Source organism: Ostrinia nubilalis, chromosome 11, assembly GCF_963855985.1.
Source record: "Ostrinia nubilalis chromosome 11, ilOstNubi1.1, whole genome shotgun sequence".
NCBI lineage: Eukaryota > Metazoa > Arthropoda > Insecta > Lepidoptera > Crambidae > Ostrinia > Ostrinia nubilalis.
The window spans coordinates 14,307,116-14,333,446 of record NC_087098.1 but is presented as its reverse complement, the minus strand read 5'-3'; the positions used below and the strand labels follow the sequence as shown (position 1 = coordinate 14,333,446).

The 26,331-nt window shown below is 39.0% G+C and overlaps 1 protein-coding gene across 1 annotated transcript; it reads right to left on the bottom strand.

Moving 5' to 3' along the window:
- LOC135076314 (sine oculis-binding protein homolog) lies at nt 1-26,331 on the bottom strand. The gene is made up of 4 exons (XM_063970793.1): nt 26,092-26,331; nt 4,626-4,758; nt 2,432-2,610; nt 1-1,981 (listed from the first exon to the last, which is right to left on the bottom strand). The coding sequence occupies exons 1-4, from the start codon at nt 26,167-26,169 to the stop codon at nt 692-694; spliced, it is 1,680 nt and encodes a 559-aa protein (XP_063826863.1). The 5' UTR covers nt 26,170-26,331; the 3' UTR covers nt 1-691.

Here is a 26,331-nt window from a genome sequence, read left to right as displayed (position 1 = left end):
ATTCGAAAACACTTGTGTTCCACATTAATTTGTCCTTTTTCATAGACTTGGGACATGTAATAATAACTATTTCATAACAGATAAACACATTTTTTTATTATTCATTCATAAACTTTAATTCAGATAGGATAATTAACTATAATAATTTGAATTGCTTTTACCTATTGTTTTTTTAAGAATATTAATTTGTAAACACAAATTACGAGTGGGTTCACCACCATAGTCTTTTATTTATGGGCGTCAATAAAAATCGATAAATTAGGTACTAATCATATTTTATTTCACATACATTGAGATTTTATAATAAGTTACTAATATCACATTAAACAGTGCGCTCTAATTCTTCGAACATACCCACTAATTTACTATTGGACTCTATATTACAATAAACAAAGGCCAAATACGAATCTATTAAATTTTCGTATATTGGTCCTAAAACATTAATTTGACTGATTTGATTAAAATTACACAATATGTTCTACATAGCTGCTCTATAACCGTAATACTGGGCTACTGCCACATTTAAAGTTAGTAGGCTCGTATAAAACATCTTAAAACCTAAGACTAGCAAATTGAAAGAATATTGAACTGTGTTCGGATTATCATGCAGTTGTGATATGTATTATTGAATATATTATATTTGAAATATTTTTGTTTTATGCGGTTGATTACTAAAGACTACACTACAATATTAAACTTCAACTATTTTTCTTGTTTTTGGAATGAGCGCTTCGTCGTCGGTGGTGACTTCAACCAGTCTCCGTCTTTTCCTTAGAGGTCTGGTAGATTCGGGTTGCTCCCTAGGTTTAGTCACTATTTTAGCCATTTTGTTTCCTAACCTGGTTATTTTGAACTTCGGTAAAGTCTGTTCTGGATTTGGAGACTCGGAGGCTTCGCCTTCAGTTTTATCTTCATCTTCTATTCGCTCATTAAAATCACCGTTTGGTTCACAACCGCCTTCGTTTCCTGGAACTTCTGCTTCTGATTCCCTATCCATACCATTTGCTTCATCTCTATTTTTATCACCATTCATCGTAAAATCTAAAGGTCCTTCGTTGTCGTCACTCCGGGCTTCTGTTTTCACTTTGTTTGCGCAGTGCGCTTGGATGAACGACGTCAGAGGCATCGGGATAGGTATGGGAATGGGGATTGGAAGAACAACAGGGTAAGGTACTAACACTGTTACAGGCGGGGCCTGGCCGAGAGGAGGCGGAAAATTCAACGGCGGTGGAATGCGGGGTCGCTCTTGATGCATAGGTATTCCAGGTCGCGGTAGAAAGTTAAACCTGGGAGGAAACATGGGCTGTCTCGGATCGTGAGGGCCTCCATCCATATACATCGGTGGCGGCATTCCAAACATTGGATTGTGGAATGGTGGCGGTGGTACTGCGTGTGAGTTTATGGGATGAGGAGGAGAATGGATTGCACTGTTGCCAGCCGTTGATGTGGGCGATGAGCCGTCGACTGAAGGGCTGCACAGCCGCAGGTCCTGAGCTTTCGGCGTCGACGTCCGCTGCCTCACCGTTTGTGACGTAACTGTAGCTGAACATTTCGAAGACCTGCGTTTACGCAGATTCATTTTGTTTGTCCTTCCATCTTTCTTTGTTTCAGGCGACTTTTGCACGGTGGTCCTCTCCTCTGAAGGTCCTTTTGGCTTCATCAGTTTGGCAGTTGGAGCTATAGTAATCAAGGGCAAAGGGGACTTTTTGCCTTGAGTCTTTTGTGTTTCTGTCTTTTCTGTGTTTGGTTTTGTCGTGGTGTTATCATGGGTTGGTGATCCTGATCTTTCTGATGTAGGGGATGCGGATCGGCTCTTGCAGTTCTTGAGCCAAAGCTCGGGAGTGATGAGGTTGGAAGACGACGAGGCGTTGACCAGGTGTGGGTTGAGATCGAGGTGCGCCTGCGTCTCCCGGCAGAATATGTGCATCTTATATTGGTTGAGGCATTTATCTGAGCAAAACTGCAGCTGTGTAGCTCCGTCCTGTAATACAAAAATATTCAAATTAGCTTTCTATATGATGATGACGAGAAAGCTTTATGTCCTAGTGGTCAATTTAAACCATTTGTCGATGTCTTGTATCAGCTAAACTCTTATTTGTTGATAAAATGTTGATTTTCAATGTTAAATGCAGAAGCTATAATAATCTAAAGGTAAAAATATGGCCCTAGCGCTTGTTTCGCAGTTTCAGATAACAGCGATAGCATTATTACAGTTCATATTATGTTTATCTCGAAGCGCTGGTAGGGCCAAAAGATAAGAAGTGCCCCATAAGGGCTACCTTTTTATTTATTTACTATATTTTGACGTTCATATGTGCCACCAGTGGTCTAAATTGAATAAAATATTTTTGATTATGATTTTATGATTCTGGTAAAATAAGGTAAAGTCTACAGAAAAATAGGATAAAGACTATCCAAAAAGCAGACTCACCTGGAAATCCACATAGGCCACCGTATGCCGCACATGCCGGCACCAGTCGCAGGTCTTGGCGCGCTTGAAGTTGGCCCTCCGGGACTGGCTGAAACACAGCTCGGAGCAGAAGGTGGCCCCAGCTTGCTGCAGCGCGCCACTCTCGCTCGTGATGTTCTTGTTGCACCAGGAGCATTCGTCTGGAAGAAGGAGAAAGTGATATGAGATTGATTCGATTAGCTAAGATCAATGAGGGATGTCGAACCTTAGCTTCGAACTCCTCCGTTCTTCTGATTAATTTCGTTTTGGGTCCTATCACCAATGACAGTTAAACTTTCCCCGGGACAAACTTGACCTTTACTGGTTGGGTTTTTATTGGCGGTCAAGCTGTAGATCCTGGCTACACAGAAGTTGCAGCGGTGGGAACGAGAGGTGGGAATAATCCCGTAGCTAAGATCAACTCTATTAGATAGGTTGAAGACGGTGTAATTTTGTTATATCCCAAAACTGTCAAAAATTTTAATGCCGATATTTAAGGAGTGATAAGTTACATAACTACCTTTTTTACCTAAGTACCGAAAATTGCGACAATTAAAAATATAGTTTAGGTATCTACGAGTAGGTATATATTTTCCAGCGACTAATTTTCAGGACAGCAGTCGCATATTTTGAATGCTTTACATTGGTATCAAATACTTAAAATACCTATCATAGCAAAGCAAACTTTATTCAAGCACAATAAAATGCGATGACGGATCGTTGTTAGTTCAGTTTCGTATCCGAGGGAAATTAATAAGGGCCTAACGAGCCATCACGGCAGTACCACGTAATGAGACTGCGGTGTTCTGTTACCGAGTTTTTTCTGGATATCATTCGCAAATTAATTGCTGGAGATGATACTCTGCTGGTGCAATAAAACAATACTGTTCGTCTGTTCCGAATAAGTAATTTTGTTTTAACAGTAGGTATACCTATTTTGTGGATAAACGGTGGAGTTTCCTAGGATACTTGGTGCTTTATAACATTTTATCCAAACGTAGTAATTACTAAATATGTTAACATTTATCTTGTTAGGTTACACACATCATACGCGATGACAATATTTAGCAAGAATACGTAATTCGACATCATTTAGGTACCGAAACTCATTTCCAATTCCAAAACAACTCGCTACCCTATTCTCTTAAAATCTGAAATTCCCCGAAAATCGCTTCATTTCACGCCCTGTTCCTAAGAACTTCGATGCTGTTATGTGATTATACTTATCTATGATGGCACCCTCCCTCCTCCATGACGTTTCAATTTGCCGCCGTTAGTTCTCCGAAGATGAGAGTGTTTATAATGAAAATATAATAAGTTTATCGAGCGATTATCGCCGCAAGTTACAACGATTAGGGTCCATTTTGATAGGGATTACTTGTAATAGTGGAACTACGTAATAGTTCCGAATCTGTTTCAAAGAACCACAGCTGCGTTAGGAGGGTGCACTTTCGACGAAACGTGATATCAATCGCTTATTTATTACGTTATTGGGCATGTTAGGGCGGGGTTCTTAGAATTAGAAGACCCTCCTATTTTAGGTGATTTTCAACTAAGTATTGCTTATTAGATTCTTGTAGTAGATCAGCTTGCTGCAGAGGAGACTAAGTGACCTGATGATAATGATCATCTACCTTTGTTCTTCTGCTCTGGGCTGGACCTTCTTGTAAACTAGTGAGGGTCGTTCTGCTACTCCTACAATTGAGACGAAATGACCTGATGAGGATCTACCTTTGTTCTTCTGCTCTGTAGCCTGTTCTGGGCTGGACTTTCTTGTAAATTAGAGAGAGTCGTCCTCTTAGAGTGGACTCTAAATGACCTGTTGGTGTATCTACCTTTGTTCTTCAGCTTATCGCCTGCTCAGGGCTGGATCTTATGGTAATTAGTGAGGGTTATCCTCCTTTGGTGGAGAGTAAGTGACCTGATGAGGATCTACCTTTGTTCTTCTGATTTGCTGCTTGCTCTGGGCTGGGCCTTCTGGTAAATTAAAGACCTTCCAAAATCCTCCTGCAGTAGTAACTAATGACCTGATGATTTATCTACATTTGTTCTTCTCTTCTGCAGCCTGCTGTGGTCTGGGCTTTCAGTTACATTAGAGAGGGTCATCTTCCTGTAGTGTAGACTAAATGACCTCGTCTTCCTGCAATAGAGACTAAATGACCTGATGATTATCTACCTTTGTTCTTCTGCTCTGCGGCTTGCTCCGGGCTGGATGCGTCACGTGCCCGGGAAGCGGCCCAGCGCCGCAGCTCCAGTCTCTCGTACCCGTACCAACCCAGGAGCTCATTCATGGCTGTCTCTGCGAACTCCTGGAAAAAACAACAACGAATTAAGCTTCAGTGACAACTACGTCACAATTTGTGACGTCATTCATATTCCAATAGGACGGTTTAATAGTCAGAGAATCTGGAGAGGTCAAGGATATTTTTTTTGGATTCCGACTCCAACAGGACTTTTGTCAACAGGACAATGTAGGATGTCCGACTTGACAGTAAATAGTAGGTAAATGTCTACCACAACTTCTCCCTTACGAGTACCTAAATACGATGTTCGTTTGAAATACATTTCTCCATTCTCAACGTCACTTCTAGTGAAGCGGATAGTTGAGCCCGATTCTAATTTGTATGAAGAATCAATCGGTGCAATGTGCGCACTTCCATACATGCCCATACTATTAACTGCCCGAATAAACTATCGGCCGTCAAAAAGTTGGTGGCGCCTAATCACAATCACAATGTGAACATAATTTCTAAAATCGCTAGATTTAAAAGGAATAAAATGGGTTAATGATGACGTGGTAATTTTATACCATCTGCATCTGTACTTTCGTAATCGTAGTGATTACATTACGAAGACCCAATCGTGGACAACGATCGCCAGATTCCGAATAAGTAATTTCGTTTGCATAACATTGAATAAGATGCGATAAAAAAGAAAAGAGATTATCCTATCCCATTTTTCCTCAAGTTTACAATATAAGTAGACGATCAACGCTTTATTTATACACGTTTGTTGGATATCTTAAACGAGGCGCGCGTAAATAAGCGTCCGCGATTGACCTCCTTACTGGCGACATTTTATTGCGCACGATTACGTTAATAAATTCTTACGAATATAAAACTTCACGTTTAACACTGAGTCTGAGACGTAATTCAAGAAAATCTGTGCCGCTTAAAATATCGGATTAATATGCCCTAGTGACGAAATTGAGATTTCGAACTAGGTCGGAAACACCTAAATATTAAGTATATCTTCATATTAATAACTTGCCATTAGTAACAATGCCCACTGGCGCCAATTAAAGACAATTATTTATTAGTGCACTGTGGTCCGGCAGAGTAGAATAGAACGACTCCCACTCTTTCCGCAGACGTTGTAAAAACTAAAAAGCGACTATTTAAGGGACACCTACGAACATCACGCACTACTCTACACTTGACAGTAAAATGTTTTTTTTTTTTATTATGTATGGAATTAGTGGCTAGGCGTTATAAGAAACACCTACAGATCTGAAAATTAAAGTCCAGTTTTATCGTCTCCCGATAAGGTCCCTATTAATGTACTAGAAATTTTTCAGTCAAATAAACTGAAAATGTTCTAAAGCCTGGTCCGTGAGCACGTAGAATTTTGTCCAATGACCCCAAGCTACCCATCCTTATCGCTCGCGCGTAATTATGTAGCTTGGGGTCATTGGACAAAATTCTACGTGCTTACGGACCAGGCTTTACACAAGATAAGGAAAATTAATAAAATTAAGTAAGTTCCTAATTAGTAAAACCCACCGCAATAACACCATATCTGTTGCCACAATTACAATTATGTTTATTGGACGATTGTTTACAGCCACAAATAGGTTTACATTAATCATTTATCGGACACCAACGGACAACATAAAATAATCATGGGTTCGATGACCACCTGCGTTGTTGATGATAAGATTAATCTTTCAAATATGTAATCCTTATAATCTATTGCTTGATTATTTTATCAAACTCGAACTTGTTCTTCTTCTGTTTAGTTCCGAAATCGCGAAAACTGCTCTGTGAAATAAAAGATTTTAAAATTGAATATGATATCTACCATATACCTACTTCGTCGCCCAGAGGCCTTAGCTTCTGTATTAATCCGTGATAGACTCGTAATCGTAATTTTAGTGTCTTTGTTATAAAATTACTTTGTCTACAGCAAAAACTATTCATAGCAAGATGCTATGATTTTGAAACCTACCTATCTATGAGGCGAAGCCGTCAGCAAAAGGCTAGAACATTGTTCAGTACTCAACGAGATAGCTATTTATAAATTCACATAATTCGTTATAACTATTCCTAGTACAATATACTTTGTACTATATCTTTGTCACGTCAATCTCCGAACAACCTCTTCGCTCCGTATATAAAATCTATACACATTTTCCCTCATATCCGATCGCACGTCTATTAAAATTGCAAACCTTAATCCAAACCCGCCAGAAGATCGGTAACAAACGTCGGTAACCCTACCTATCAAAGAGCCTCGCTTTGCGAAACACTACCAGCGAATACTAGAACGTATGAAGACGCCTTCATTATACAGTAACTGTATATCTCTTTGACACGCGAGAGACTAAATAACCTGATTTAATTAATCTGCCTTCAACCGTCTACGGTGGCACAGAGGGTTACGTTTCAGGGACAAGATGACCACTATTAATTGGGATAGCGTTGCTAAATTGCATTGATGAGGTTGGACACACCATCTACCGTCTCTACATGTAGCGTGACGCATGATTAGGCGCGCAAGTTTCGACCAAAAGCACGGTCAACAGCACATCAGTGATTTCTAGACAAAGAACCAAAAGTAGCATAATAGTAGGTAGTAGGTAATTACAGTTTAAAAAATGTTTCAGTAGGCAGTTGCCTAGTTGCGAGGTCACGCGTGGCGTGAACAGGATATGCTGAAATACCAAATCTCATACAAAAAGTCGCACTCCTCGTAACGAAGAAAATACCGACTTTGTCTTCAGTTCAAATGACCTTCCTTTGTTTGTAAGGTCCTCCAAAAAGAATTACTCAATTAAAAGTTACGAGCGCACCCGCCTGTAATTAATATCGCAAAATCCATTTTCTAATACATATTCAGATTTACGGTTTGCGTTCGAATTAAGCCTGCGATCTTTCGTTTCAATTTACGTACAGTGTTGCCAGTGTAGTGTTGCTTAATAATTATCACTGAAAACACGATATGTTCAGCGCGCGGCCGAAAGAGCTGGCCGGGCGAGGGTTGGAGCTATGTCGATGTTTTATTAGAAATTAGTTTTTCATAAAGTTTTGAAAATAATAATCACCATTCAATCATTGCGATTGCATGAAAAGAAATAACGTATCGGAGTATCGCGATCGCTTTTATTTTCACATACAGCTGAAGCACAAATTTTTGTTTTAGGTATGTTGTGGTTTCACATAAATTAAGCTAAACACTATGGCACCTCAAATATCTCGAATGTAATGCTTACAACTGTTACAGTTGTTATTTATTTTGCAACAAAAATGTGTACACTGATGTGCAATTGATTGACAGCACAGTAGTCATTGTGACTAATATAGAGATGTTGTTATAACTGAAAATACAGATACAATACCAAATTGTTACGCATTGAAAGTGACTGTTAAGTTAAAAAATAAAGGCCTCAAATCAGCACAAAGTTTAAAAACCTGTTATCGATAATATCGACAAAGTTACATCGACATTAGCCCTGCGCTGCGAGAAGGTTCGGTAACGTAAAACGCACGCCCATTATTCAGCTTTTGCCTGATCAAACCTTCCGCGAAAATGATGCATTCAAAATACAGAATATCATGTATTCCGCTGCTGGTGCATATCAATTAGTACTGCAACTTTAACTACGGCTCGTCAGTAATTAATAATACAAAATTGTATTTTCGTAATGGCGTTTAATTCAGTTGGTATTTTTTTTTCCTTAATTATTTTTTTAGAGGATCCAATGGAGTATTGGAGCAAAAAATAAGAAACTTCTGTCGTATTACTACTAGTGTCGTAGCACAGGTCGTAGCTATACTACGAACGACAGAAGTCGCGGGTTCGATTTCCACGCGGCATAAAAGTTTTGTGTGCATCTGGATATTGCATTTGCACAAGCTAAATTACTACTTTGTGAGTAATTTACGATTAGAACAAATTTTAGAATAATTATTAATAACGGGATTGCTACCATGTACTTTATTTGCGAGCCTCCGAACAACTATTCTTTGTTCCAAGTTTGGGACTAAAAGATGTGTCGTCCTAAAATGTCCCAAGGAACAGTATTGAAGTCTTTAATTGCCAAGAAACTAGACGGACAGTAGACTCTGGGGTCATCGATGTCCTGGGTATACAATCAGACCCTGAAAAGTGCAACTGAAAACGACTTTTTAGGAACAAATTAAACCTAACTCATTTCAGAAAGAGACACCACATCACATTATAAATTAGAATATAAAATCCCGACTTGCCCTATCGGTCGGGTAACGCTACCCGTTCATAACACCGTGATATCCAATATAACATAAATGCTTTTAATGGCATCCAGCAAGGTAAATTTAGGAGCGCTCGCAACCTGACACCGCGACCTACGCACGCAGTTGCAGACCTGCGCTTTTAGACTGGAAATATTTTTTATTTGGTATCAAAAAGCTTTTGTTATAAATGTTTTCTGTTTCAATAAATTATTGATCTATTCTATTGCATTCTTTTAGGGTTCCGTAGTCCTGCTGTATTAATTGCTTGTTTAAACGACGGGAAACTGGAAACCTACTCTACTAGTTAACTGGATGCAAGTGGCCGGGGACAGAAGTCGGTCGAAGCTTGAAGAGGAGGCCTACTTGTGTTCGAAGACGACCCCAAAGAAAGGCTGATATAGATAGAATTGCTAAAATCAAGTGGCACATAGCTCGTAGAGACGATGGCCGTTAGGACAGAAAAGTTCTCGAGTTGCGACCACGGGCTGGAAGACGCAGCGTGGGCAGGCTTCCTACCAGGTAGACCGTGGATCTGGTGAAGGTCGCGGGAAGAACCTGGATGCGGGCAGCGCAGGACCAGTCGTTATGGAAAACCTTGGGGGAAGCCGTCAGCAGTGGACGACGTCATTTGGCTGAAATGAACGAACAAGCTGGAATAAACTGGATGCAAGTGGGGATAGAAGTAGTAGAAGCTTGATGAGGAGACCGAAGACGAACGACGAACCCAAAGGCTCATATAGATACTCGTAGATAGATCCAGACTACATTCTAGAGAGCGGCAACAAAATTAAGAGAACATTACGTGTGGGTGCTGGCCGGTAGCGATGTGGGAATTATGGCCCGCGAGTACCGCCGGTAATATAATATGGGTCATATTTTAATGGCGGCCGAGGGCCTGTGTTGATGCCGGTAACATTATCGCCGCTTACGCAACATACTTGGCTCGTAAAGACGCTACTTTTCTACGATATTTATGTAGCGTCGCAAGATTTAATAGACCACGTTTGTTATTTGATGCCCTATGACCGTGTTCAGTACTATGGCGTCATTGATCAATGACGTAATCAATTATAAAATGGATGGTTTGCGACCATAGATCCAAATTTTTATTTTTTAAAATCACTCAAAAATGTAGATACATCTCGTCTTTGCAATAAGGTAGATAGTTAATCTAGTGTCGCACTTTTTTTTACTTTCTGGTAGTCCAAATAAAACTATGTATAAGTACCTAGACCGTATAGTAGTAAAATATTATTACATCCAGCAGTACATTCTGTACCTGCGTCAATGCGTCTTAAAACTTGCCAGATTTTCTAATGGATGAAGGCATTATGCTAAATACTAGTGCGTGTTCGTTTACCTGCCAGTAACATTATGGCTTGATGCTTTTGGCCACGTTATCACCATACATTGTTTTCAATAAGCGACATGTTATACAGCCGTAATACAGCTACCGTGCGCGTAGGCCGCGGCGACTGCAAACATATCGAGTTGCGACTAGTGGAGCTTATAATTTACCTAATGCTGTAAGCCGACACCGGACTAATGTACGCGGAAACGAATACGCTTGCAAAACGCGACGCAATTAAAGCTGAATTGGGGCTGTACAAGAATACAAGCATAAAAATTGTATGTATATGAGTAACTAGCTTTTTCCCGCGGCTTCACCCGCGTGAAATTTAGTTTGTCACAGATCGTCATAAATTATAGCCTAGGTATATGTTATTCTGGGTTATAAACAATAATACTGTGAAGTTTCATCAAAATCCGTTCAGTCGTTTTTGCGTGAAAGAGTAACAAACATGTTAACATCCAGACATCCATACAAACTTTCGCATTTATAATATTAATATCGTTATCATTTTGTAGGATTATTTCCCATGGATTTTGCCATCAAAGTGTCTGGAGGTTTACAAGTAAACTTCAGTTTCAAAATAATCTTGAAATACTAGAATTTGCCTGACTTATAGGTATCAGGTAAATTGTTTTGTGAAAATTATTGATAACAAACTTTAAAACTAAGTTACTCATATTTCATTAAGTCAATAATGAAATTAGAATAACTCTACAGTCCCGAAAGAAAAATGCAAAAAACGACAATAATAAAAAAATACTAATAATAATACTCGTATTACTTTCGAATCGCGCTTAAATGCATCGAGGATAAACAATTACTATAATTACATATTTCATTTAAAAAAAACAGTACAAATTACTTACTTGAAGCTCCTAACTGACCCCAACAGTGGACCACTACTGAGTGACTGTGTAATTCGGGTGTAACATAAGACTGGCTTTATACCTTCTTAATTTTCACTGCGTCGCCTCTTTGCAGTATTGAATAACGAATTAAAATAATGTGTGTTTAGTTTAACTGTACAGTCAGTCTCCAAAACTCATTTACAAGAAAATTAATTAAATTGTTTACATATTTATTGTTGTCAGCTAGTGTATTTACCAAATAATGTCCAAAAAGGACAATTAATTTACCATTTTTCAAATGCAATGTACGCAATTATTGCTGTGTGCACTCCAAACGGTGATCAAAATGATAGACAGTTAGACACCAAACTCCCAAGCACTGATTTGTTTACAATTAGGATTGTTCTAGTTACTTATTGGCAGTCTTCTAACAGTTCTTAACGAACCTTAGAACATCGCTGTGTGATTTCTTCATCGCTTTTTGTACGAACCAAAATTTTGACCGCTCTACTTCGTCAGAATGTCAAATAATAATCACATTTCTGCGGCAAACTGTACACGAAACATAAATTCGGGGCAGCCCCAGTGCTGACGGGCAACTTACAAAGTATTGTTAGTGTTTCTCAATTGTGATGACGGGCAACATTCCGCCGAAGAATGGCTCTTTTACAGCTGCTTCGGCGATATCTAAGTGTGTCAGTTTACAAGAACATGTTAAAAGTAGGTGATTTTAATCACGCACCACGTGCTAGCGACTTTAGAGCGATTAATAGGATTTGATAATGATCGAATGACATTTTGCTTATTATTTTCATAACCCGTGCGTGACTCTACTTTTGTAGAGATTGGTAACTAGAAGAGTCTTCCATATGGAGGATTAACTAAGTATCTATTCTATCGGGAATTCGAGATAAAAGTTCGCAACGAAGAAAAAACTAAAATCAATACCTAAGTAAAGTTAATTTGTATATTTTGTAGAAAGACTCTAAGGCTGAGTTGCACCACCTAACTTTGACCGTAACTATAACGATAACCGGTGCTTTTTATATGGAGGTTGACAGATTTTTGACGTTTGTCAAAGTTAAAGTAAGATGGTGCAACTCAGCCTAAGTTTGAGCAAATTTTTTTTTCTGTTAAATATTTGTTTAAGTTCTTAGGCCATAAAGTTCATTAGTACACTGATTCGGGAAAAAAATAGCTCTCAATATAACAGTGTGTAGAATGATGACATACGGGAAACATTTTCAACTTTATGCTTAGAAAAGATACGAAAATTGTGTGCAATTTTTTATTCTAAGAAAAAATTCTGTGTAAACTACTTCTTCGTTGCTCATTAAAATCGTTAACCCTCCGCGGTTCGCGTTTTCCAAAAAGTTTGAATTCTCACACTAGACGTTATTCTCGTTTCAACCCCGCGGAACCCGAGAGCCTTTGTTTCGCGCCAGACGGCATAATGAGAAACATGTGGAACATAATCGATTGACGGTCATACGAGACGAAACGTTACGCCGAGGTTTCAACCGCTTTTGTGCTGGCTTGAGCTGGGATTTCACACTGGCAGTTCACGTGACTGGTGTAGAAGGAGGATTATATAGTTGGGGAAGTCTTTTGAGACTGCTTGAACTAATAAAACTTCTATTTACCTAAATACTTATCAAGCAAACGAGATCGCAATATTTCCACTATGACGCTACAACCATCTCATATACTTAATGGACCACAAAAGTTTCACAGGGAGTCGATATTTAGCTTTAAAGTCCTCTAGATTATTTTCTAATTCGTTTATGTTGTGTTGTTAATTTTCCCCCGTAACCTTCATTTGCTAACGGACTCTACTCCAGCTCTAGATTTGGGCTACAGAGTCGTTGCGATGAAAAAGTAGTGAGAACTGAGATTTGTGACCACCATTCATTTGTGGTCAATTGGTTCAACTCACACCTGAAAAATAAGGAGACGATAGTTTAGCCACTTCACCTCTTGTCAAGATTTATTCCCGTTGTCCCCACCTATCAGACGGCCGTTACTTATTTCTGGGACACAAAACACATTATAAGTGAAATATAATCGTCATAGGTCACCTGAGCCGAGTCAGAACAAGTTCTTTTGTTGGGGTTGAGATTGAAACTTGAAGTCTTGAAGGGTTAGGTAAGTACCGCGTTTAGTGTCGGATTTTTCGTATTGATTAAGTTCTCACGGGGATTGGGGTTATTTGAGAAAGTTAACTGGATTTTATTGTTTGTTGTATAAAATGATATTATGGGACAGTCCTTGTTAAACGAATATAGGTAGCTTTTGCGTAGAGGATTAAGCAAGATTTTTTTATCGACTTCAAGCGTTTGATTCCTAACTCTACCACTTTTATCACTGTGCCAAGAATTTCTGTAAATAAGAAAGAAACGTTACTTAACTTTGACCAAAACTATAACGTTAACAGGTGCTTTTTGTATGGAGTTTGACGGATTTTTGACGTTTGTCAAAGTTAAAGTAAGATGGTGCAACCCAGCCTTAGTACTTTACTATACTGGTTATTGAGTATGTAAATACGATATGTAGAATGAAATGGTCGCGACTCGTTCCAATTAAAACAACTCGTATCTAAAATCTAAAAGCCATGTGATTGAGAAACAGGAAATCCAATCTACAATTAGTGCTACCATTTATTTACATTGAATTAGATACTAACCAGACGACCTATTTAATTCATATTACGAGTAAACTCAACGTTACACGATTCTGAGTTGGGTTCTCAAGTTTCCGACACCAATGTGTGACGCACATGTCTCCATGGAACCGGCTGTACTGAGAATGAGCTTGCCCATGTGATAACAACAATTAAACTCCTTAGTTAAAATTTAATTCGTTTCACGATATGGTATAATTATGAGTATTATCAGTATATTATTACCAAGTGTATTTTTTGTAAGGATAAAGTGACGTCATATGAAATTGAAATTAACATTTTCAAAAACATAGAGTTCGCGTCTAGTCGCGGGTAGGCTTACTTAATTGGGTCTGACAGGTACGCATTCAGGAGACGCACTACCCTACACTTTGAATTTGGAATCACTGGAATTATCATCATCATCATTTCAGCCATAAGACGTCAACTGCTGAACATAGGCCTCCCCAAATGATTTCCATGTTGACCGGTTGATAGCGCCTGCGTCCAGCGCCTTCCTGCTACCTTTTGATGTCGTGGGTCCACCTTGTGGGTGGACTTGGAATTATTATAATGGCAGGTAATTGAGTAGCTATTGTGTTTGTAAAAAAAATTATCCCTAGACTTTACGATAAAAGTGGATCGCTCCCACCAATCGGAGCTTTAGTAAGTTTTGCTTTAAATCGCGCTTCCAATACGTCTACCAAAGATCCGTGTACACGTCCGGAGCTCACAGGCTCATATTTCGTGCAGCACGTTCTAACAGGTCGTCCGTCAGCTATAGCAGCTACCTACATCCTCAGCGCAAGTTGTGGAGCCTTTGTAAGCCGACACGCGTGAGTTGCAAGCGTTTATGAACAGTTGCGATTTTCTTGCAGCCCCGTTCAACACATACTTGCGGACGTGTTTTGTTTCATTTCGTGGTAGATCTTTTGAGAGATATCGGTTACGTTTAGTTAAAGAGTAACATAGACTAATGAATAGAAAGTAAACACAAATAATGTTCGATTTTGGAACAACATGACTGATTTTGGGACAACACAAATTAAGTTTTACCTAAAGGAGAATATTCGGTTAATTACACATTCCCTTATTCAACACACTAATTATAAAATGCGTCAACATTAACCATGGCACAGTGCCAAAGAAAATTAGAGACAAAATCAGGAATAATTTCTCCTAACTCTCTGGAAAACGATTTTCACGTGAATAAAGTCCCAAAAACGGAGCTATTCCGAAATGAAAATGAGAAAAAAAAGTTCCTTAATTGAGTATTTCGTGCTACTTCATCTTAGCATTGGAATGTTAAGATGGGTAGGTATACATAATATACCCCAAAACAGTGGTTAAATGTTGTGACGTGTAAAAGAGCTCTACATAAGCAAATTAGGTGTACTCTGAACAAACTAGTTTTATGTCGTCTGTTGATGGTTAGTAAACTACAAAAAGTTTTTGAAAAACCGTTTACTTTAATATTAACCGTTTTACTTTGTTACAAAGCAAAGTAAACTATTCCGAATCGATCACTCCGGCATTCAAGGGCGGCCGCGGTGTTGGGTTGGCCGCTAAAAATACCTAGTGCGCCCCTGGTGTCGGGTTTCCGACATATTTGCCAATGTCGTGAAATATTGCGATTTTCGACCGCTTGTTTTACCGCTCAGAATGGGTAACTTAGTCATGTTTAGGTCCGCTTACGGAACTGTTTTTTGATTGAATTGTAGTCCAATTTTGGCGTTATTAACCGATTGAGTCCCAGACGGCATTAATTATTGTCATAACAATTGATTATTTATTGTGTCTAGATTCGCGGAGCTTGAAGGATTAATGTGATATTTGAACCTTAGACTAGTTATAACGAATAATTATAATGTTAAACACTAACCAAAATAAGTAATAAAGAACTTAATAAAAGTTATCAAAATCATTTAGTTTACTTTATAAACGCAGCTTTAAAAACTCGATCGTAGATCGCTAATGCATTAAGATCTTTGAAATATCGGTCACCAAGTCTCGCGCAAAGTAAATTTATTCCTCCACTAGCGTGCGTGCGCGCATGATACCCGTGCGAAAGTTAAATGCCGCGGCGAGCGATATTTTAATTGTTTACTCAATAAATTCCATCACAAATGGTTTCTCATTTTCATTACAAACATTTAAAATATGTAGTTAGTTTTATGACTGGCAACAGCATAATAATAAATTATGACCTAACTAGTAGCACAGAATAAATAATAGCATAGTAGATACTCCAAATTCAAATAATGACGTGTAGGTGGTAACAACTGAGATTAATATTCCTTCCGTTTTTCGGACTTTGCTATATTAGGTCCTCCTTACCAAACCAATATTTATCGCTGTATTTCCCAAGTAGGTTCCAAATGGGAATCAAATCCAGCTCCTCCGAGTCTGAAGAGAACAACTAACCATTAATCGCGGAGGCATGGCTTTCTTTTGATGAAATTAGAAGTTTTTTTCTATGTCCCGAAGAATTATTTTCAGGCTAGCTACTAGGTTTTTCAGTAAAAATACTGAAAAAATCTGTAATTTGGTATTGGATTATACATTTTATTGTATGACGTAGTCCGAAAACAACCTAGAATGACTCTGACAATCGATAAAATTCCTGCTCATCAAGAGCGAATAACTCAACCTTTGTCTCGGCAGCTACCGAAAGGCAACTTTAAAACGGCGATCGCAAACACACTCGACGGCCGAAAATAATTAAACGGGCGTATCGCGTTACCAGATTTAGGAGATACGCGGTGTCGGGTGACGGCGGGTTAGCGATTAGTGATGTAAGAGTTAGGATGGTTATCGATATCGATAAGTAAAATTGACCCTCGTTGGCGACGAAACGTGAGTTTGGCTTTTTGAGCTAATGGTAAGCAAGTTATATTTCGGTTCCTTTTAATTCTAAAGTACACATTTTGTGTTTTATTTTTTGTGCTCTTAGAATTTGGCAAGAATAAAGAAGGGAATAGGAAATCGAAGGGATGCATGCCCATTAAGAAAACCGTATGAACTTGTTAGTAATTTAAGGCAGATAAATAACTACAAACCACCTATGTATTTTCAAAGACATCGATTATCATCTGTCCTCAATATTGTCCGCAGTTTTCCGCGACAACGTTAATTTCATACCTAAGTAGTTTATTCGTATATTAAAAAACTGTATTATTTATAGTTTTTAACTTTACAGCGCGTCATAATTTTTTATCAAGCTCCGACTAATGTCATTGTTACGTTACGTTTCAAATATATTGACTGTTTACTAATCGGCAAATGGTCTTATGGGGCCAAATTCAAAATTAAGCCTAACTAACATCTAACAAATAAGTCTACGAGTAAAACAAGTCAGCAAATTGAACGCAGCCCGTACGCTGCGCCGGAGCCGGCAGACGGCTCGCGTTACACGAAAATTAACGTCACGGCTCCGGTGGCTGCGAGACGCCCGGTAATTATCAGATCGGGTTTAGCTTACAAAAGGATCCACCCAGATCCTGCGCAAAATACGGATATATCATTTATCGACAATGGCGCTAGTGTTGACCAAATTCTGTCAAATTCAATCAATGGTGTCAAACTAAAGCTACTTTCTGAAAATGCTATCAGAGGACTGGGACCGACCGCATTCCAAGTTATGGTCCCATTCGCCTGCTGAAACCTTAAATACAAATCAATAATCGACTAGTGAAAATTAGACATTTAAAAGTAGACAAGGAGATACAACCACCCCCGATGTGAAAAAAAGATCTTTTTATGTAAGATTCTGCAGCCTTGAATCAATCAGATCATCAGATAATGACAAGGATGATGATTCCATGCTTTTTAGGGGAAATCACAAGTAACTCCAGCCAAAGTAAACAAAAGACGATCGATGGCATGATGAATGATGATGATGAAAATCAAGACTGTGTTCAAGCATTGAGCAGTGCTCGCAGTGTTCTAACTGAACGCACCTCTTAAATTCGCGTTCCAGGAGTACGATTCTCATTTGTTTCATGATGATGTGTTCATTGAGCAGTGCTCGCAGTGCTCCAAGTGCAACGGAACATACCCCTTAAATCCGTATTCCAGGAGTACGATGCTCATTAAATTTGTTTTATGATGATGTGACCTTCCAGTAGTCTATCCACTTGTTTAGCTACTGGTTATTAAATTACGTAACCACCTAGTAACCAGTGGCAAGCAGACGAAAATGAACGTCAGCGGTGACACGGAGTCGGGTGGCGGATAGCCGAGACTGGCATTAATTAAGGGGTCTCGGGTTCCGCTGGAACCCTTTGTAACGATAGGATGTATTGTGAAACGCATTTTTTATGAGCTAGTTTAGACGCCTTTTAGAAAAGTCAATCATTAGGAAGATGAGGATCGTAGAGTATTCTGTGGACACAATTAGCTGCCTAAGGCATCTTCATGACACCATAATGATTGACGGCTGGGTAAGTGGGTACTACATCTGCTCTCAGGAACACGGAAGTTTTATATCAAGTTGATTCAAATAAGCATGACCAGACTACCACTAATACTTTTAACAGCATTTAGTAGAGTTGATAAAATTAAATTTAGCAAGCTGAAGTGGCAATGGGCAGGGGACATAGTACTCAGAACTGACGGCCGATGGGGCAGCAAGGTTCTAGAGTGGAGGCCGAGTACCGGAAAACGCAGCGTGGTTCATGGAAAGCATTGGGGGAGGCCTATGTTCAGCAGAGGTCGTCCTATGGCCATATGGCCATATATGGCTGAGATGATGATGATGATTTAAGAGCAAAACCAATCGAAACTTCCAAATGAGTTCACAGAAACCCTGGTCTAAAGAAAAGAACTTATCACGTTCAAACGTGACAGAGGTTGATTGCTAAACTAGGGCGAATAAAACGATTCAGCAGAACAGCTACAAAAGAAGACCCTTGAAAAATCGCGCACGTGTAAACTTTCATTAGTTTCATTAATACAAAACAAATTGCTCGACATAAAAACAGAGGCCCGGGCAGAACGCGTCTCGGCTTACTCTAAAATTAACGATACAGGCTCCGGTCTCTACAACTTAAAATAATTAAAACGCTATCGAAGCCTCCCGTGATGCCGATCTTCTCAAATTATACACTAATTAAAATTATTTTAATTACGACGAAAAAATTATAACAGTGCTCGCGGAGAGCGATCTAGTTTCACGTTTGGTATTTTTGCGGTTTCCAATACTTGATTATGAAAAATTATTGGGTTTTTGCTTCGTGTTGCCGATAATGAAGATTTCAATTAAAATATTATTATACTAAGGTTTCCTAACAAAATGAGGAAAATTCCAAAGACAATTTATTATTATTTGTATCCGACTTTTATAACGTCGGGGTCGAAATATCAAAAATTCATTCAAGGAATCATACTTATAGGGTTTCAATAGAATTCTAAGCATGATTAATTAATAATGCCCTTTTAGAATACTTTCGTAAGTTAAATGTAGGTATGCTGTAAGTAGGTAGAGAGAGAGAGGTTGGTATCCAAGAGATATTTTAATAATAATGTAGGGTTTGACGTTGCTTGAATGAAGAAATAATATAATAGCAACTAAAATGTATAATTGTAATGATAAAAATTACTTTTTCAAAGTTTTAGGGTTGGGCGACTCGGTTAATATTAGTGATATTAGGGTGACCATCACTTTTACGTCGGGCGGACAATTCATTCTTTACAAAGCAAAAAATGGCATTTACGTGTACATATTATGAAAGCTTTAAAAAAACTATTTACGCTCTATCGCACCAAAAATATTATGTTTGCCTCATAACATGATTATATGTAAAAACTAAATGGGCACATTATTTTGTATTCCGATCTCGACATTGTTATTATACCTACAGGTAATGGAGACTTTGAAATACCCAAATAATCCGATATGAATGTGTTATGCTTACTCACAAAATACGACCCAGACCGGTCAGTCAAAACAGGAGCTAACATAAATGTAACCCGAGCCGCTAAAAGCGACCGTCCGAATTTTTAGACGCATCATTCAACTATTGTATTACACTCGTGTTTGCGAAGGGATAGGCTATCTTTTGCGGCGTACTTACTAAATTTAATGCTAGTGTATGTTAGTTCATTTTGGAAACAATTGAACTAAGTTAATTCATTATGCTGCTACATTTTACATTAGGTCTATCTTTGTATCATGAAAAACACCAATAATTGTTAACACTACAGTACACGCGCCCCTTTTTTTACACCAATACACGCGCGGCCTACTCTGGTAAGCCAATTTAAAATCACTGTAAATCAGTTTGTAAGCAATTTATGAATAAAATTACTATGTAAATAATAAAATTGTTTATTATAGTTTTTTTTATAAGCAAAGTTTCTTTATAAAACTATTTGGGGTCAAACATTATAAACGGATTTAAAATTTGTAAATTTTTTGGACCAAAATTGCACTCTGAGATCCATGTTAGCAAAAAAATTATTTACTGAAAAAATATGATTTGTTTTTCATCTTTCATAGTATTCAAGACTTTCTACTACAAGGTACATGGGGTAAATCCATTTTTTGCAAGTCTTCCATATTTTTTTTGTCGAGTGATTTCGGGCTTTTGTGTAGACCCGCAGTTTTGACGGCCAATTTTAGAAAAATGCGCAGACTCTAGCGACCCAAGCTTTTCTGGCTTATTGACAAATTTAGGCCACGCGTGTACTCTAGTGTTAAAGTTTTTGCTGTAACTTTTATTCTAGGCCTATACTTTTTTTACCGCAGTTTCGAATACAATGTCCTGTAATGTGTCTGCTTGGAATTAAAATCGACTTTTTTATCGAACGGACTATGGGAATTCCTAATTTAGAAGGTTTATAAAAACAGCGGGTAACCACTTAGGCGAGTGCACCAAATATCGTTATTTGCATGCCCCTTTTCATCGAATGAGTCGCAAAAGCCAAGCCTTGCAAAATTCGACCATACAACAATAATTTCATATAACTGTCCAGTAAACGCGGGACATAAAATGAATACCGTCTGTTTCAAGTTACTCCAACACAAACAGTAAAACATTTTGAGACCCGGCCCCGGCGTCTCGCGTTACTGACACGTGACACCCTCACCAACAGTTTTTGTGTCAGATCTTCCGTACACAGCCATGATTATGAAATTACATCGGCCGGGTTTATACTGTTTCAAGATAAACAGATAAGTAACTCTGTTTTGGATTCTATTTTCTGCGGTTGTTGCTCAATGACAGATTTTTTGATATGGACAACAAATAAATTATTATGCCGCTCACTAATTAATTATAAACGATTCCGAAGTATTTATGGCGGCAAAACATAAGAAGAAATATTTATTTGTCTTTGAATAGGGTGTACAGAAGGTCGAAAATAACAAAATCTTTATTAACTGTTTCCTAGAAGATAATATACAAGCCTGAACCCGTGCCTCGCTTCAGGTCTGAATTCTGAGCTAGATTTATCTCGTGCGGGTATCATGTGTCGTCCTTACGGGTGAATGTATAAGGTTCAATTTGCCCGCCGCTGGACATTCGACTCCAGTACTTGCACACACGCCTCCCGCTGAGGAGTGGTGTTTGTTCGCCACCCTCGGGCATAGAACACAAACTGCTGGCAGAATGGTCAGTGATAAGTTTCCTGCCTAAAAACTGCTTTATTCTGATTATAAGACTTGCTTAGATTAAATCAATCGTAGAGTTGTTGTTTTTAACCATATTGAATGTGAGAACACAATCAATATAAGAATTGAGAGACTTTTTCAAAGACTTTTCGGCCGACGAGATTATGATAAAAAGCCATATCTGACAGACATTCCAATGAAATGTACATGGAATTTCCAAAGAAAAGCTTTGAGTCCTTCATTGTATACTCTAAAAAGCTGTAGTAGGCACCAAGGATAAAATTGATTAATATTGCCACGTTCAGTTTATGCCAAAGTGAAGTGTCTACAAAGATGTAGTTATGAAGAATTGATTAATACGCTTCTACAAATCACGAACCGGGTTATTCCCTATGTTGGCCCCTTCTGCCACGTTTAGTTCATGCCAAAGACGTACAATGCAGAGGCGTCGCATGACCGGTGTCGCTTACACCCGGGTGTCGGGTCGCACTCCCTTCGCACCCCGCATTCGCTTTACATGTTCGTTACACTATATTGTTGTCGTAATTATTGTAACAGCTTAACGTTGAGCCGGTTGAGATGTGATATGGGCAGATTGATCTTGCACCTTAAAATATATCAGATATTTTAATTGCAGCATTGTTATGTTTATGAAATATTATTAATGAACAATGCGAAGTCTTGGAGACACATCCGTTGACGTCATTTTCTGTAAGAGACGCAAGGAGGAACTAAGATCAGTTAACAAAAAGTTTTCAGGACAACATTTTCTGAGTGCGGTTTATTGAAACGCAAGGAAATTCGACCACACAACAGTGTTAACGAAAAGTTATTTTTTTCTAAGTGTTCTTTATGTATTGCTTATTAATGTGATGGTGATTCACAATTTGCCCTTTACATCCAAATATTACTGAGAAAACGAGCTAAAAAGATCATCTCCTTGACCGTGTGCGTGCTGACCTCTGGCGGCCGCGCTTCAAACGCGCGCTGTAAATAGCCGACGCGGATGGGCCACGCCAAAACACTCGCGATCAGGGGTTTCAGTGTCAGTTTGCGCTTTTATTTTATTTTAAAAAGATACAAGATCACAACACTTGGTTCAATAAAACTTAAGAGCTGTAATCAGGAACTTTGATAAAATCTAATCTTTGCTACGAGAACTTCAAAGTGCGTGGTCAACTGCGGCACGCGGTCACGCCTCATACTAAGCGCAGACTTACGTCCAAAAATTTTAATTGTTTATGTTGGAGTCAAAAACATTGGGTTCCAAAATATTTTTGTTATAATTACCATTATTAATACCATTCCGTCAGTATAGCTACCATGAAGTGATTACCAGCAAGACTACTGAGATCATGAGAATGAACTTTAACGCTGATTGACTGATTGAACCCACGGAACTTCACTAATATTTGATTTAGTTAGGAATACTGAAGTGACTAGAGATCCAAACAAGCAACGTTAATCCTTTCGTTTGTTCTGGTGAGGAAATCAGGAGAGCCTCTTTAGGAAAATTTTGATCCGTTCGCGACAATGTGAAAAATATTTCGTTAGCCTTTGGTTTTGTTATTTTATTCAACAGCATCAGACAGGGTGTCTTCTCTTTTTTCGAGACCCTGACGTTTGTAATTCATTTTGACTATCATATTGTGCGCAATTTGTCTCTCCCGAACTTTACGCAGAGGAACTCACGTGTGGTCGTTAGTAATATAATTAAATAAGTTTGCGAACTGACGCGGCCTTGGCCTAATAATCTGCGCACGAGCAAGCGCAGTGGTGTCCGCTTCATACAAGTACAGTCGACATCACATCTTGCAATTCATTTTTTTTGTAGAATAGCATCTACTCAATACCACAAAGTCAAAGTCAAAATTTATTTATTTTTTAAAAAATAGTACTACATATTTTGCTCTTAAGGAGCCTCTACGTGTCTCAATCTTTTTACCCTACTGAGCGCTTCGAGACCAACATTTGGCAAGAGTGCTGAGAAGAAGCTCCGCAACAAACTCAGTCAATATTGTCTGCAATATTATAGTAGGCAACTTACGGATTTCCTGTCGTCTTTCGTTCTATCGAAGAGAATAGGCTAGATGACAAAATTTCAATTATTTGTCCGTCAGACAGATATGTGTGGCACTTACAGGGCAGATATGTACCATCCTAGACTGCATCCCACTTAACATCAGTGCGATTGTGGTCAAATACCTGCCTTGTTATGCATAAAAAAAAAGATAATTAGAAAATGTTAGACTCATATTTTTTATTTTCTTTCATAATTAAATAATAACTAAATAATAACAGTGCTACATCGAGTTGAAATGGCGCGATACGTCATGCTTGAGTAGAATTTTTACTCAAAAGTTACGTCACGCGAAATTTCAACTCAATATGATACTGCAATTATTCGATTATGGAAAAAAAATATAAAATATGAGTCTAATATTTTCTAATTATCTGTCTGACGGACTAGTTAATAGAATTTCGATTTCATTACCCAGTCATCAGTAGCGGCGTAAGGGGGGGGAGGTGGGGGCGGTCCGCCCCGGGTGCCAAGCATCAGGGGGTGACACAAGTCACGCAGATTAGTACTCACTGGCGCATCTGATGGCAAGTTATGTCATGATGCGATTGTCTTTCAATCTTCGATCGGTAGGTAAACCCGGGGTGTACCAGGGGGTGCCTTAGGACTTATGATGGGGGGGTGATCGCCCCGGGTACCAACGCATGCTACGCCGCTACTGCCAGTCATCATCCCTATTACTATTTGATAAGAGCGGAAAAAACCGAAATGGGTAGTTGGAACTGCGGCCCACTATACAGCTAAATGCTGTCTGTCGTCTGTGCAAAGCACTTTATCTAGATCGAATTACTTTGTTTCAGGTTAAAATAAAAATATCGCTAAGGGTTATACTTTTGCTGGCGTAGGCTTAGGATACGATAGGCGTAACATCAAATTAAAACTCCTATGATTATTGTGAGTACTCGACCTTTTAGTCTCACAAAGTTTGATCTATTTAATAATCAAAACTTTAACCACAAACCACAGGTTCTCGGTCTTTTTTGTAAGACTATCCATCAGAGATTAATCGGTCAACAGCCTGCATGATAAACCCGACACCTCGCGAAGCAATTTTTCAAACACCAGCAAGCGTGTAACCAGATAAACAATAATGAATCATCGGTGTGACTTACCGCTTGGCACTCCCGATGGATTGCATATTGCATCGCGTGCTGCCCCACGTTCCTTGTGCATCAATTTACCGATACACCACAGACCGATTGGGCATCATTGCGGAATATCAGCACATCAATGCATTACCAAATTTGCATTTAGAACGAAAATGTTTGCCGCACGCTCATCTTTTTCAGTTTCGTGACGAGTTATGAAAGAACGGACGGTCTGATATCGATAAGCAAACTATGTGATGGATAGACTTCATATTAATTTGACCATTATGTAGTTTGTAAATGGAAAGCATGAGGTAAAATTTAACATCATAAAGCCAAGCAATTTGCGTATATTCGCGAGCGGAACCATGCAACGTTAGAACGCGTGTCCGTTCTTTGTCGAGCGAGCATGCAACAACTTCCTTGCGACCGATGCTCGGTTATTTACGGCGTGTAATAACAGCTTGAGTCGACATTGGAGGCTACTTAGATTGTCTATTATATTTATCGATGATCTAACTTCTGGCAATCGACATAAACAGGACGTGTACGTTTATTGGTCCAGCAAGTTACCGTTCATGAAACGAGATTTTTCTATTCAAATTTTATTATTTAGATAAATTTATTGGTGTCGACAGATACCTTGAAACTATTATTATCAGTGTCATCCAGAAATATAAAACTCGGAGCCGAGACGCCTGCTTGCCATTAATATGTGTAATAAAAAAATAAAACACACTTAAGAATCTAGGTCATCTACGTGGATAATGCTATAAATTAAATCGACCTCAAACTCCCGCACAAATCGTCGCGGGTGTCCCATGACGTCACCGCGTGTGGACACCGCCAATGGGGTTATTGACATGTCAAACTATTTCCGTGGCGCCAAAATAAAGCGCGCGACTGCAGATCGCCGATCGCACGCACAGATACGTGATAGACAATTACTTTCGCCACATCACAACCAGGCTAACTACGAAGATAATCACATGAAAACAATAAATTGAAGCGTCGGCTTGTGGCCTGGGACGGTCTCGTGTTACGTTTTGAGCAAAGGAACGTCTAAAATTACCCGCACGCACACTCGCGCGCAGCCGTCCGTATACACGCGCACAGCAGCGCTGCCTATATCTATTATCAAAACATCCAGCGAGTCTGGTTACAGCGATCCGAGCGCGCTTCAGATATCGCATTACACACTTTAATGGCTGGAAAAGGCCTCGAAAACGTGATATTACACGCGTTTTATTGTGTATCGCGAAATGTAATTAATATCGTAACCGTATACTAGATAATTTATTCGGCGTAACCCCGGCTGAGCCTTTGTGGAGGCCCCTCGCGAGCGGCGCAAATAAAATATCGAATTTAAAAATACGACTCCACCGTCTCCTATTACGAGACGAGATGAAACAGGCCGGTTGCCAATAAGACGAAGTCGTAACTCGATGATGGTTTTCCAACGGAAATTCCCGTCAATGTCGAGGAAATGTTTGAAATTGTATCTTACCTTAATTTCTTCTTCGTTCTCCTTTTTCACTTGCGCCCTCAGCGGCGGGGATGGCTCAGTGGGCGATTTGTTGTCCATTTGAGCGGTTAAAGTCCACACTGGTACGAAAAATCACTAAAAGAAAGTTCGGAATATTTTTTGAAGTTGTTAAAAGTTCGGAGCGTAGTGCGGCTTGTTAGTTCGCGTAAACATTTTGCCCGCACGAGCGGCGGTTTAACCTGCGTTGTGCCCGCGCGACGA

What these genes read in the sequence shown, in the direction of transcription:
- LOC135076314 (XM_063970793.1), bottom strand. Translation starts at nt 26,169, where the DNA reads ATGGACAACAAATCGCCCACTGAGCCATCCCCGCCGCTGAGGGCGCAA. An exon ending in AGAACGAAGAAGAAATTAAG is followed by an intron (nt 4,759 to 26,091) that starts GTAAGATACAAT and finishes TGTTTTTTCCAG; the next exon opens with GAGTTCGCAGAGACAGCCAT. An exon ending in CGCAGAGCAGAAGAACAAAG is followed by an intron (nt 2,611 to 4,625) that starts GTAGATAATCAT and finishes TCCTTCTTCCAG; the next exon opens with ACGAATGCTCCTGGTGCAAC.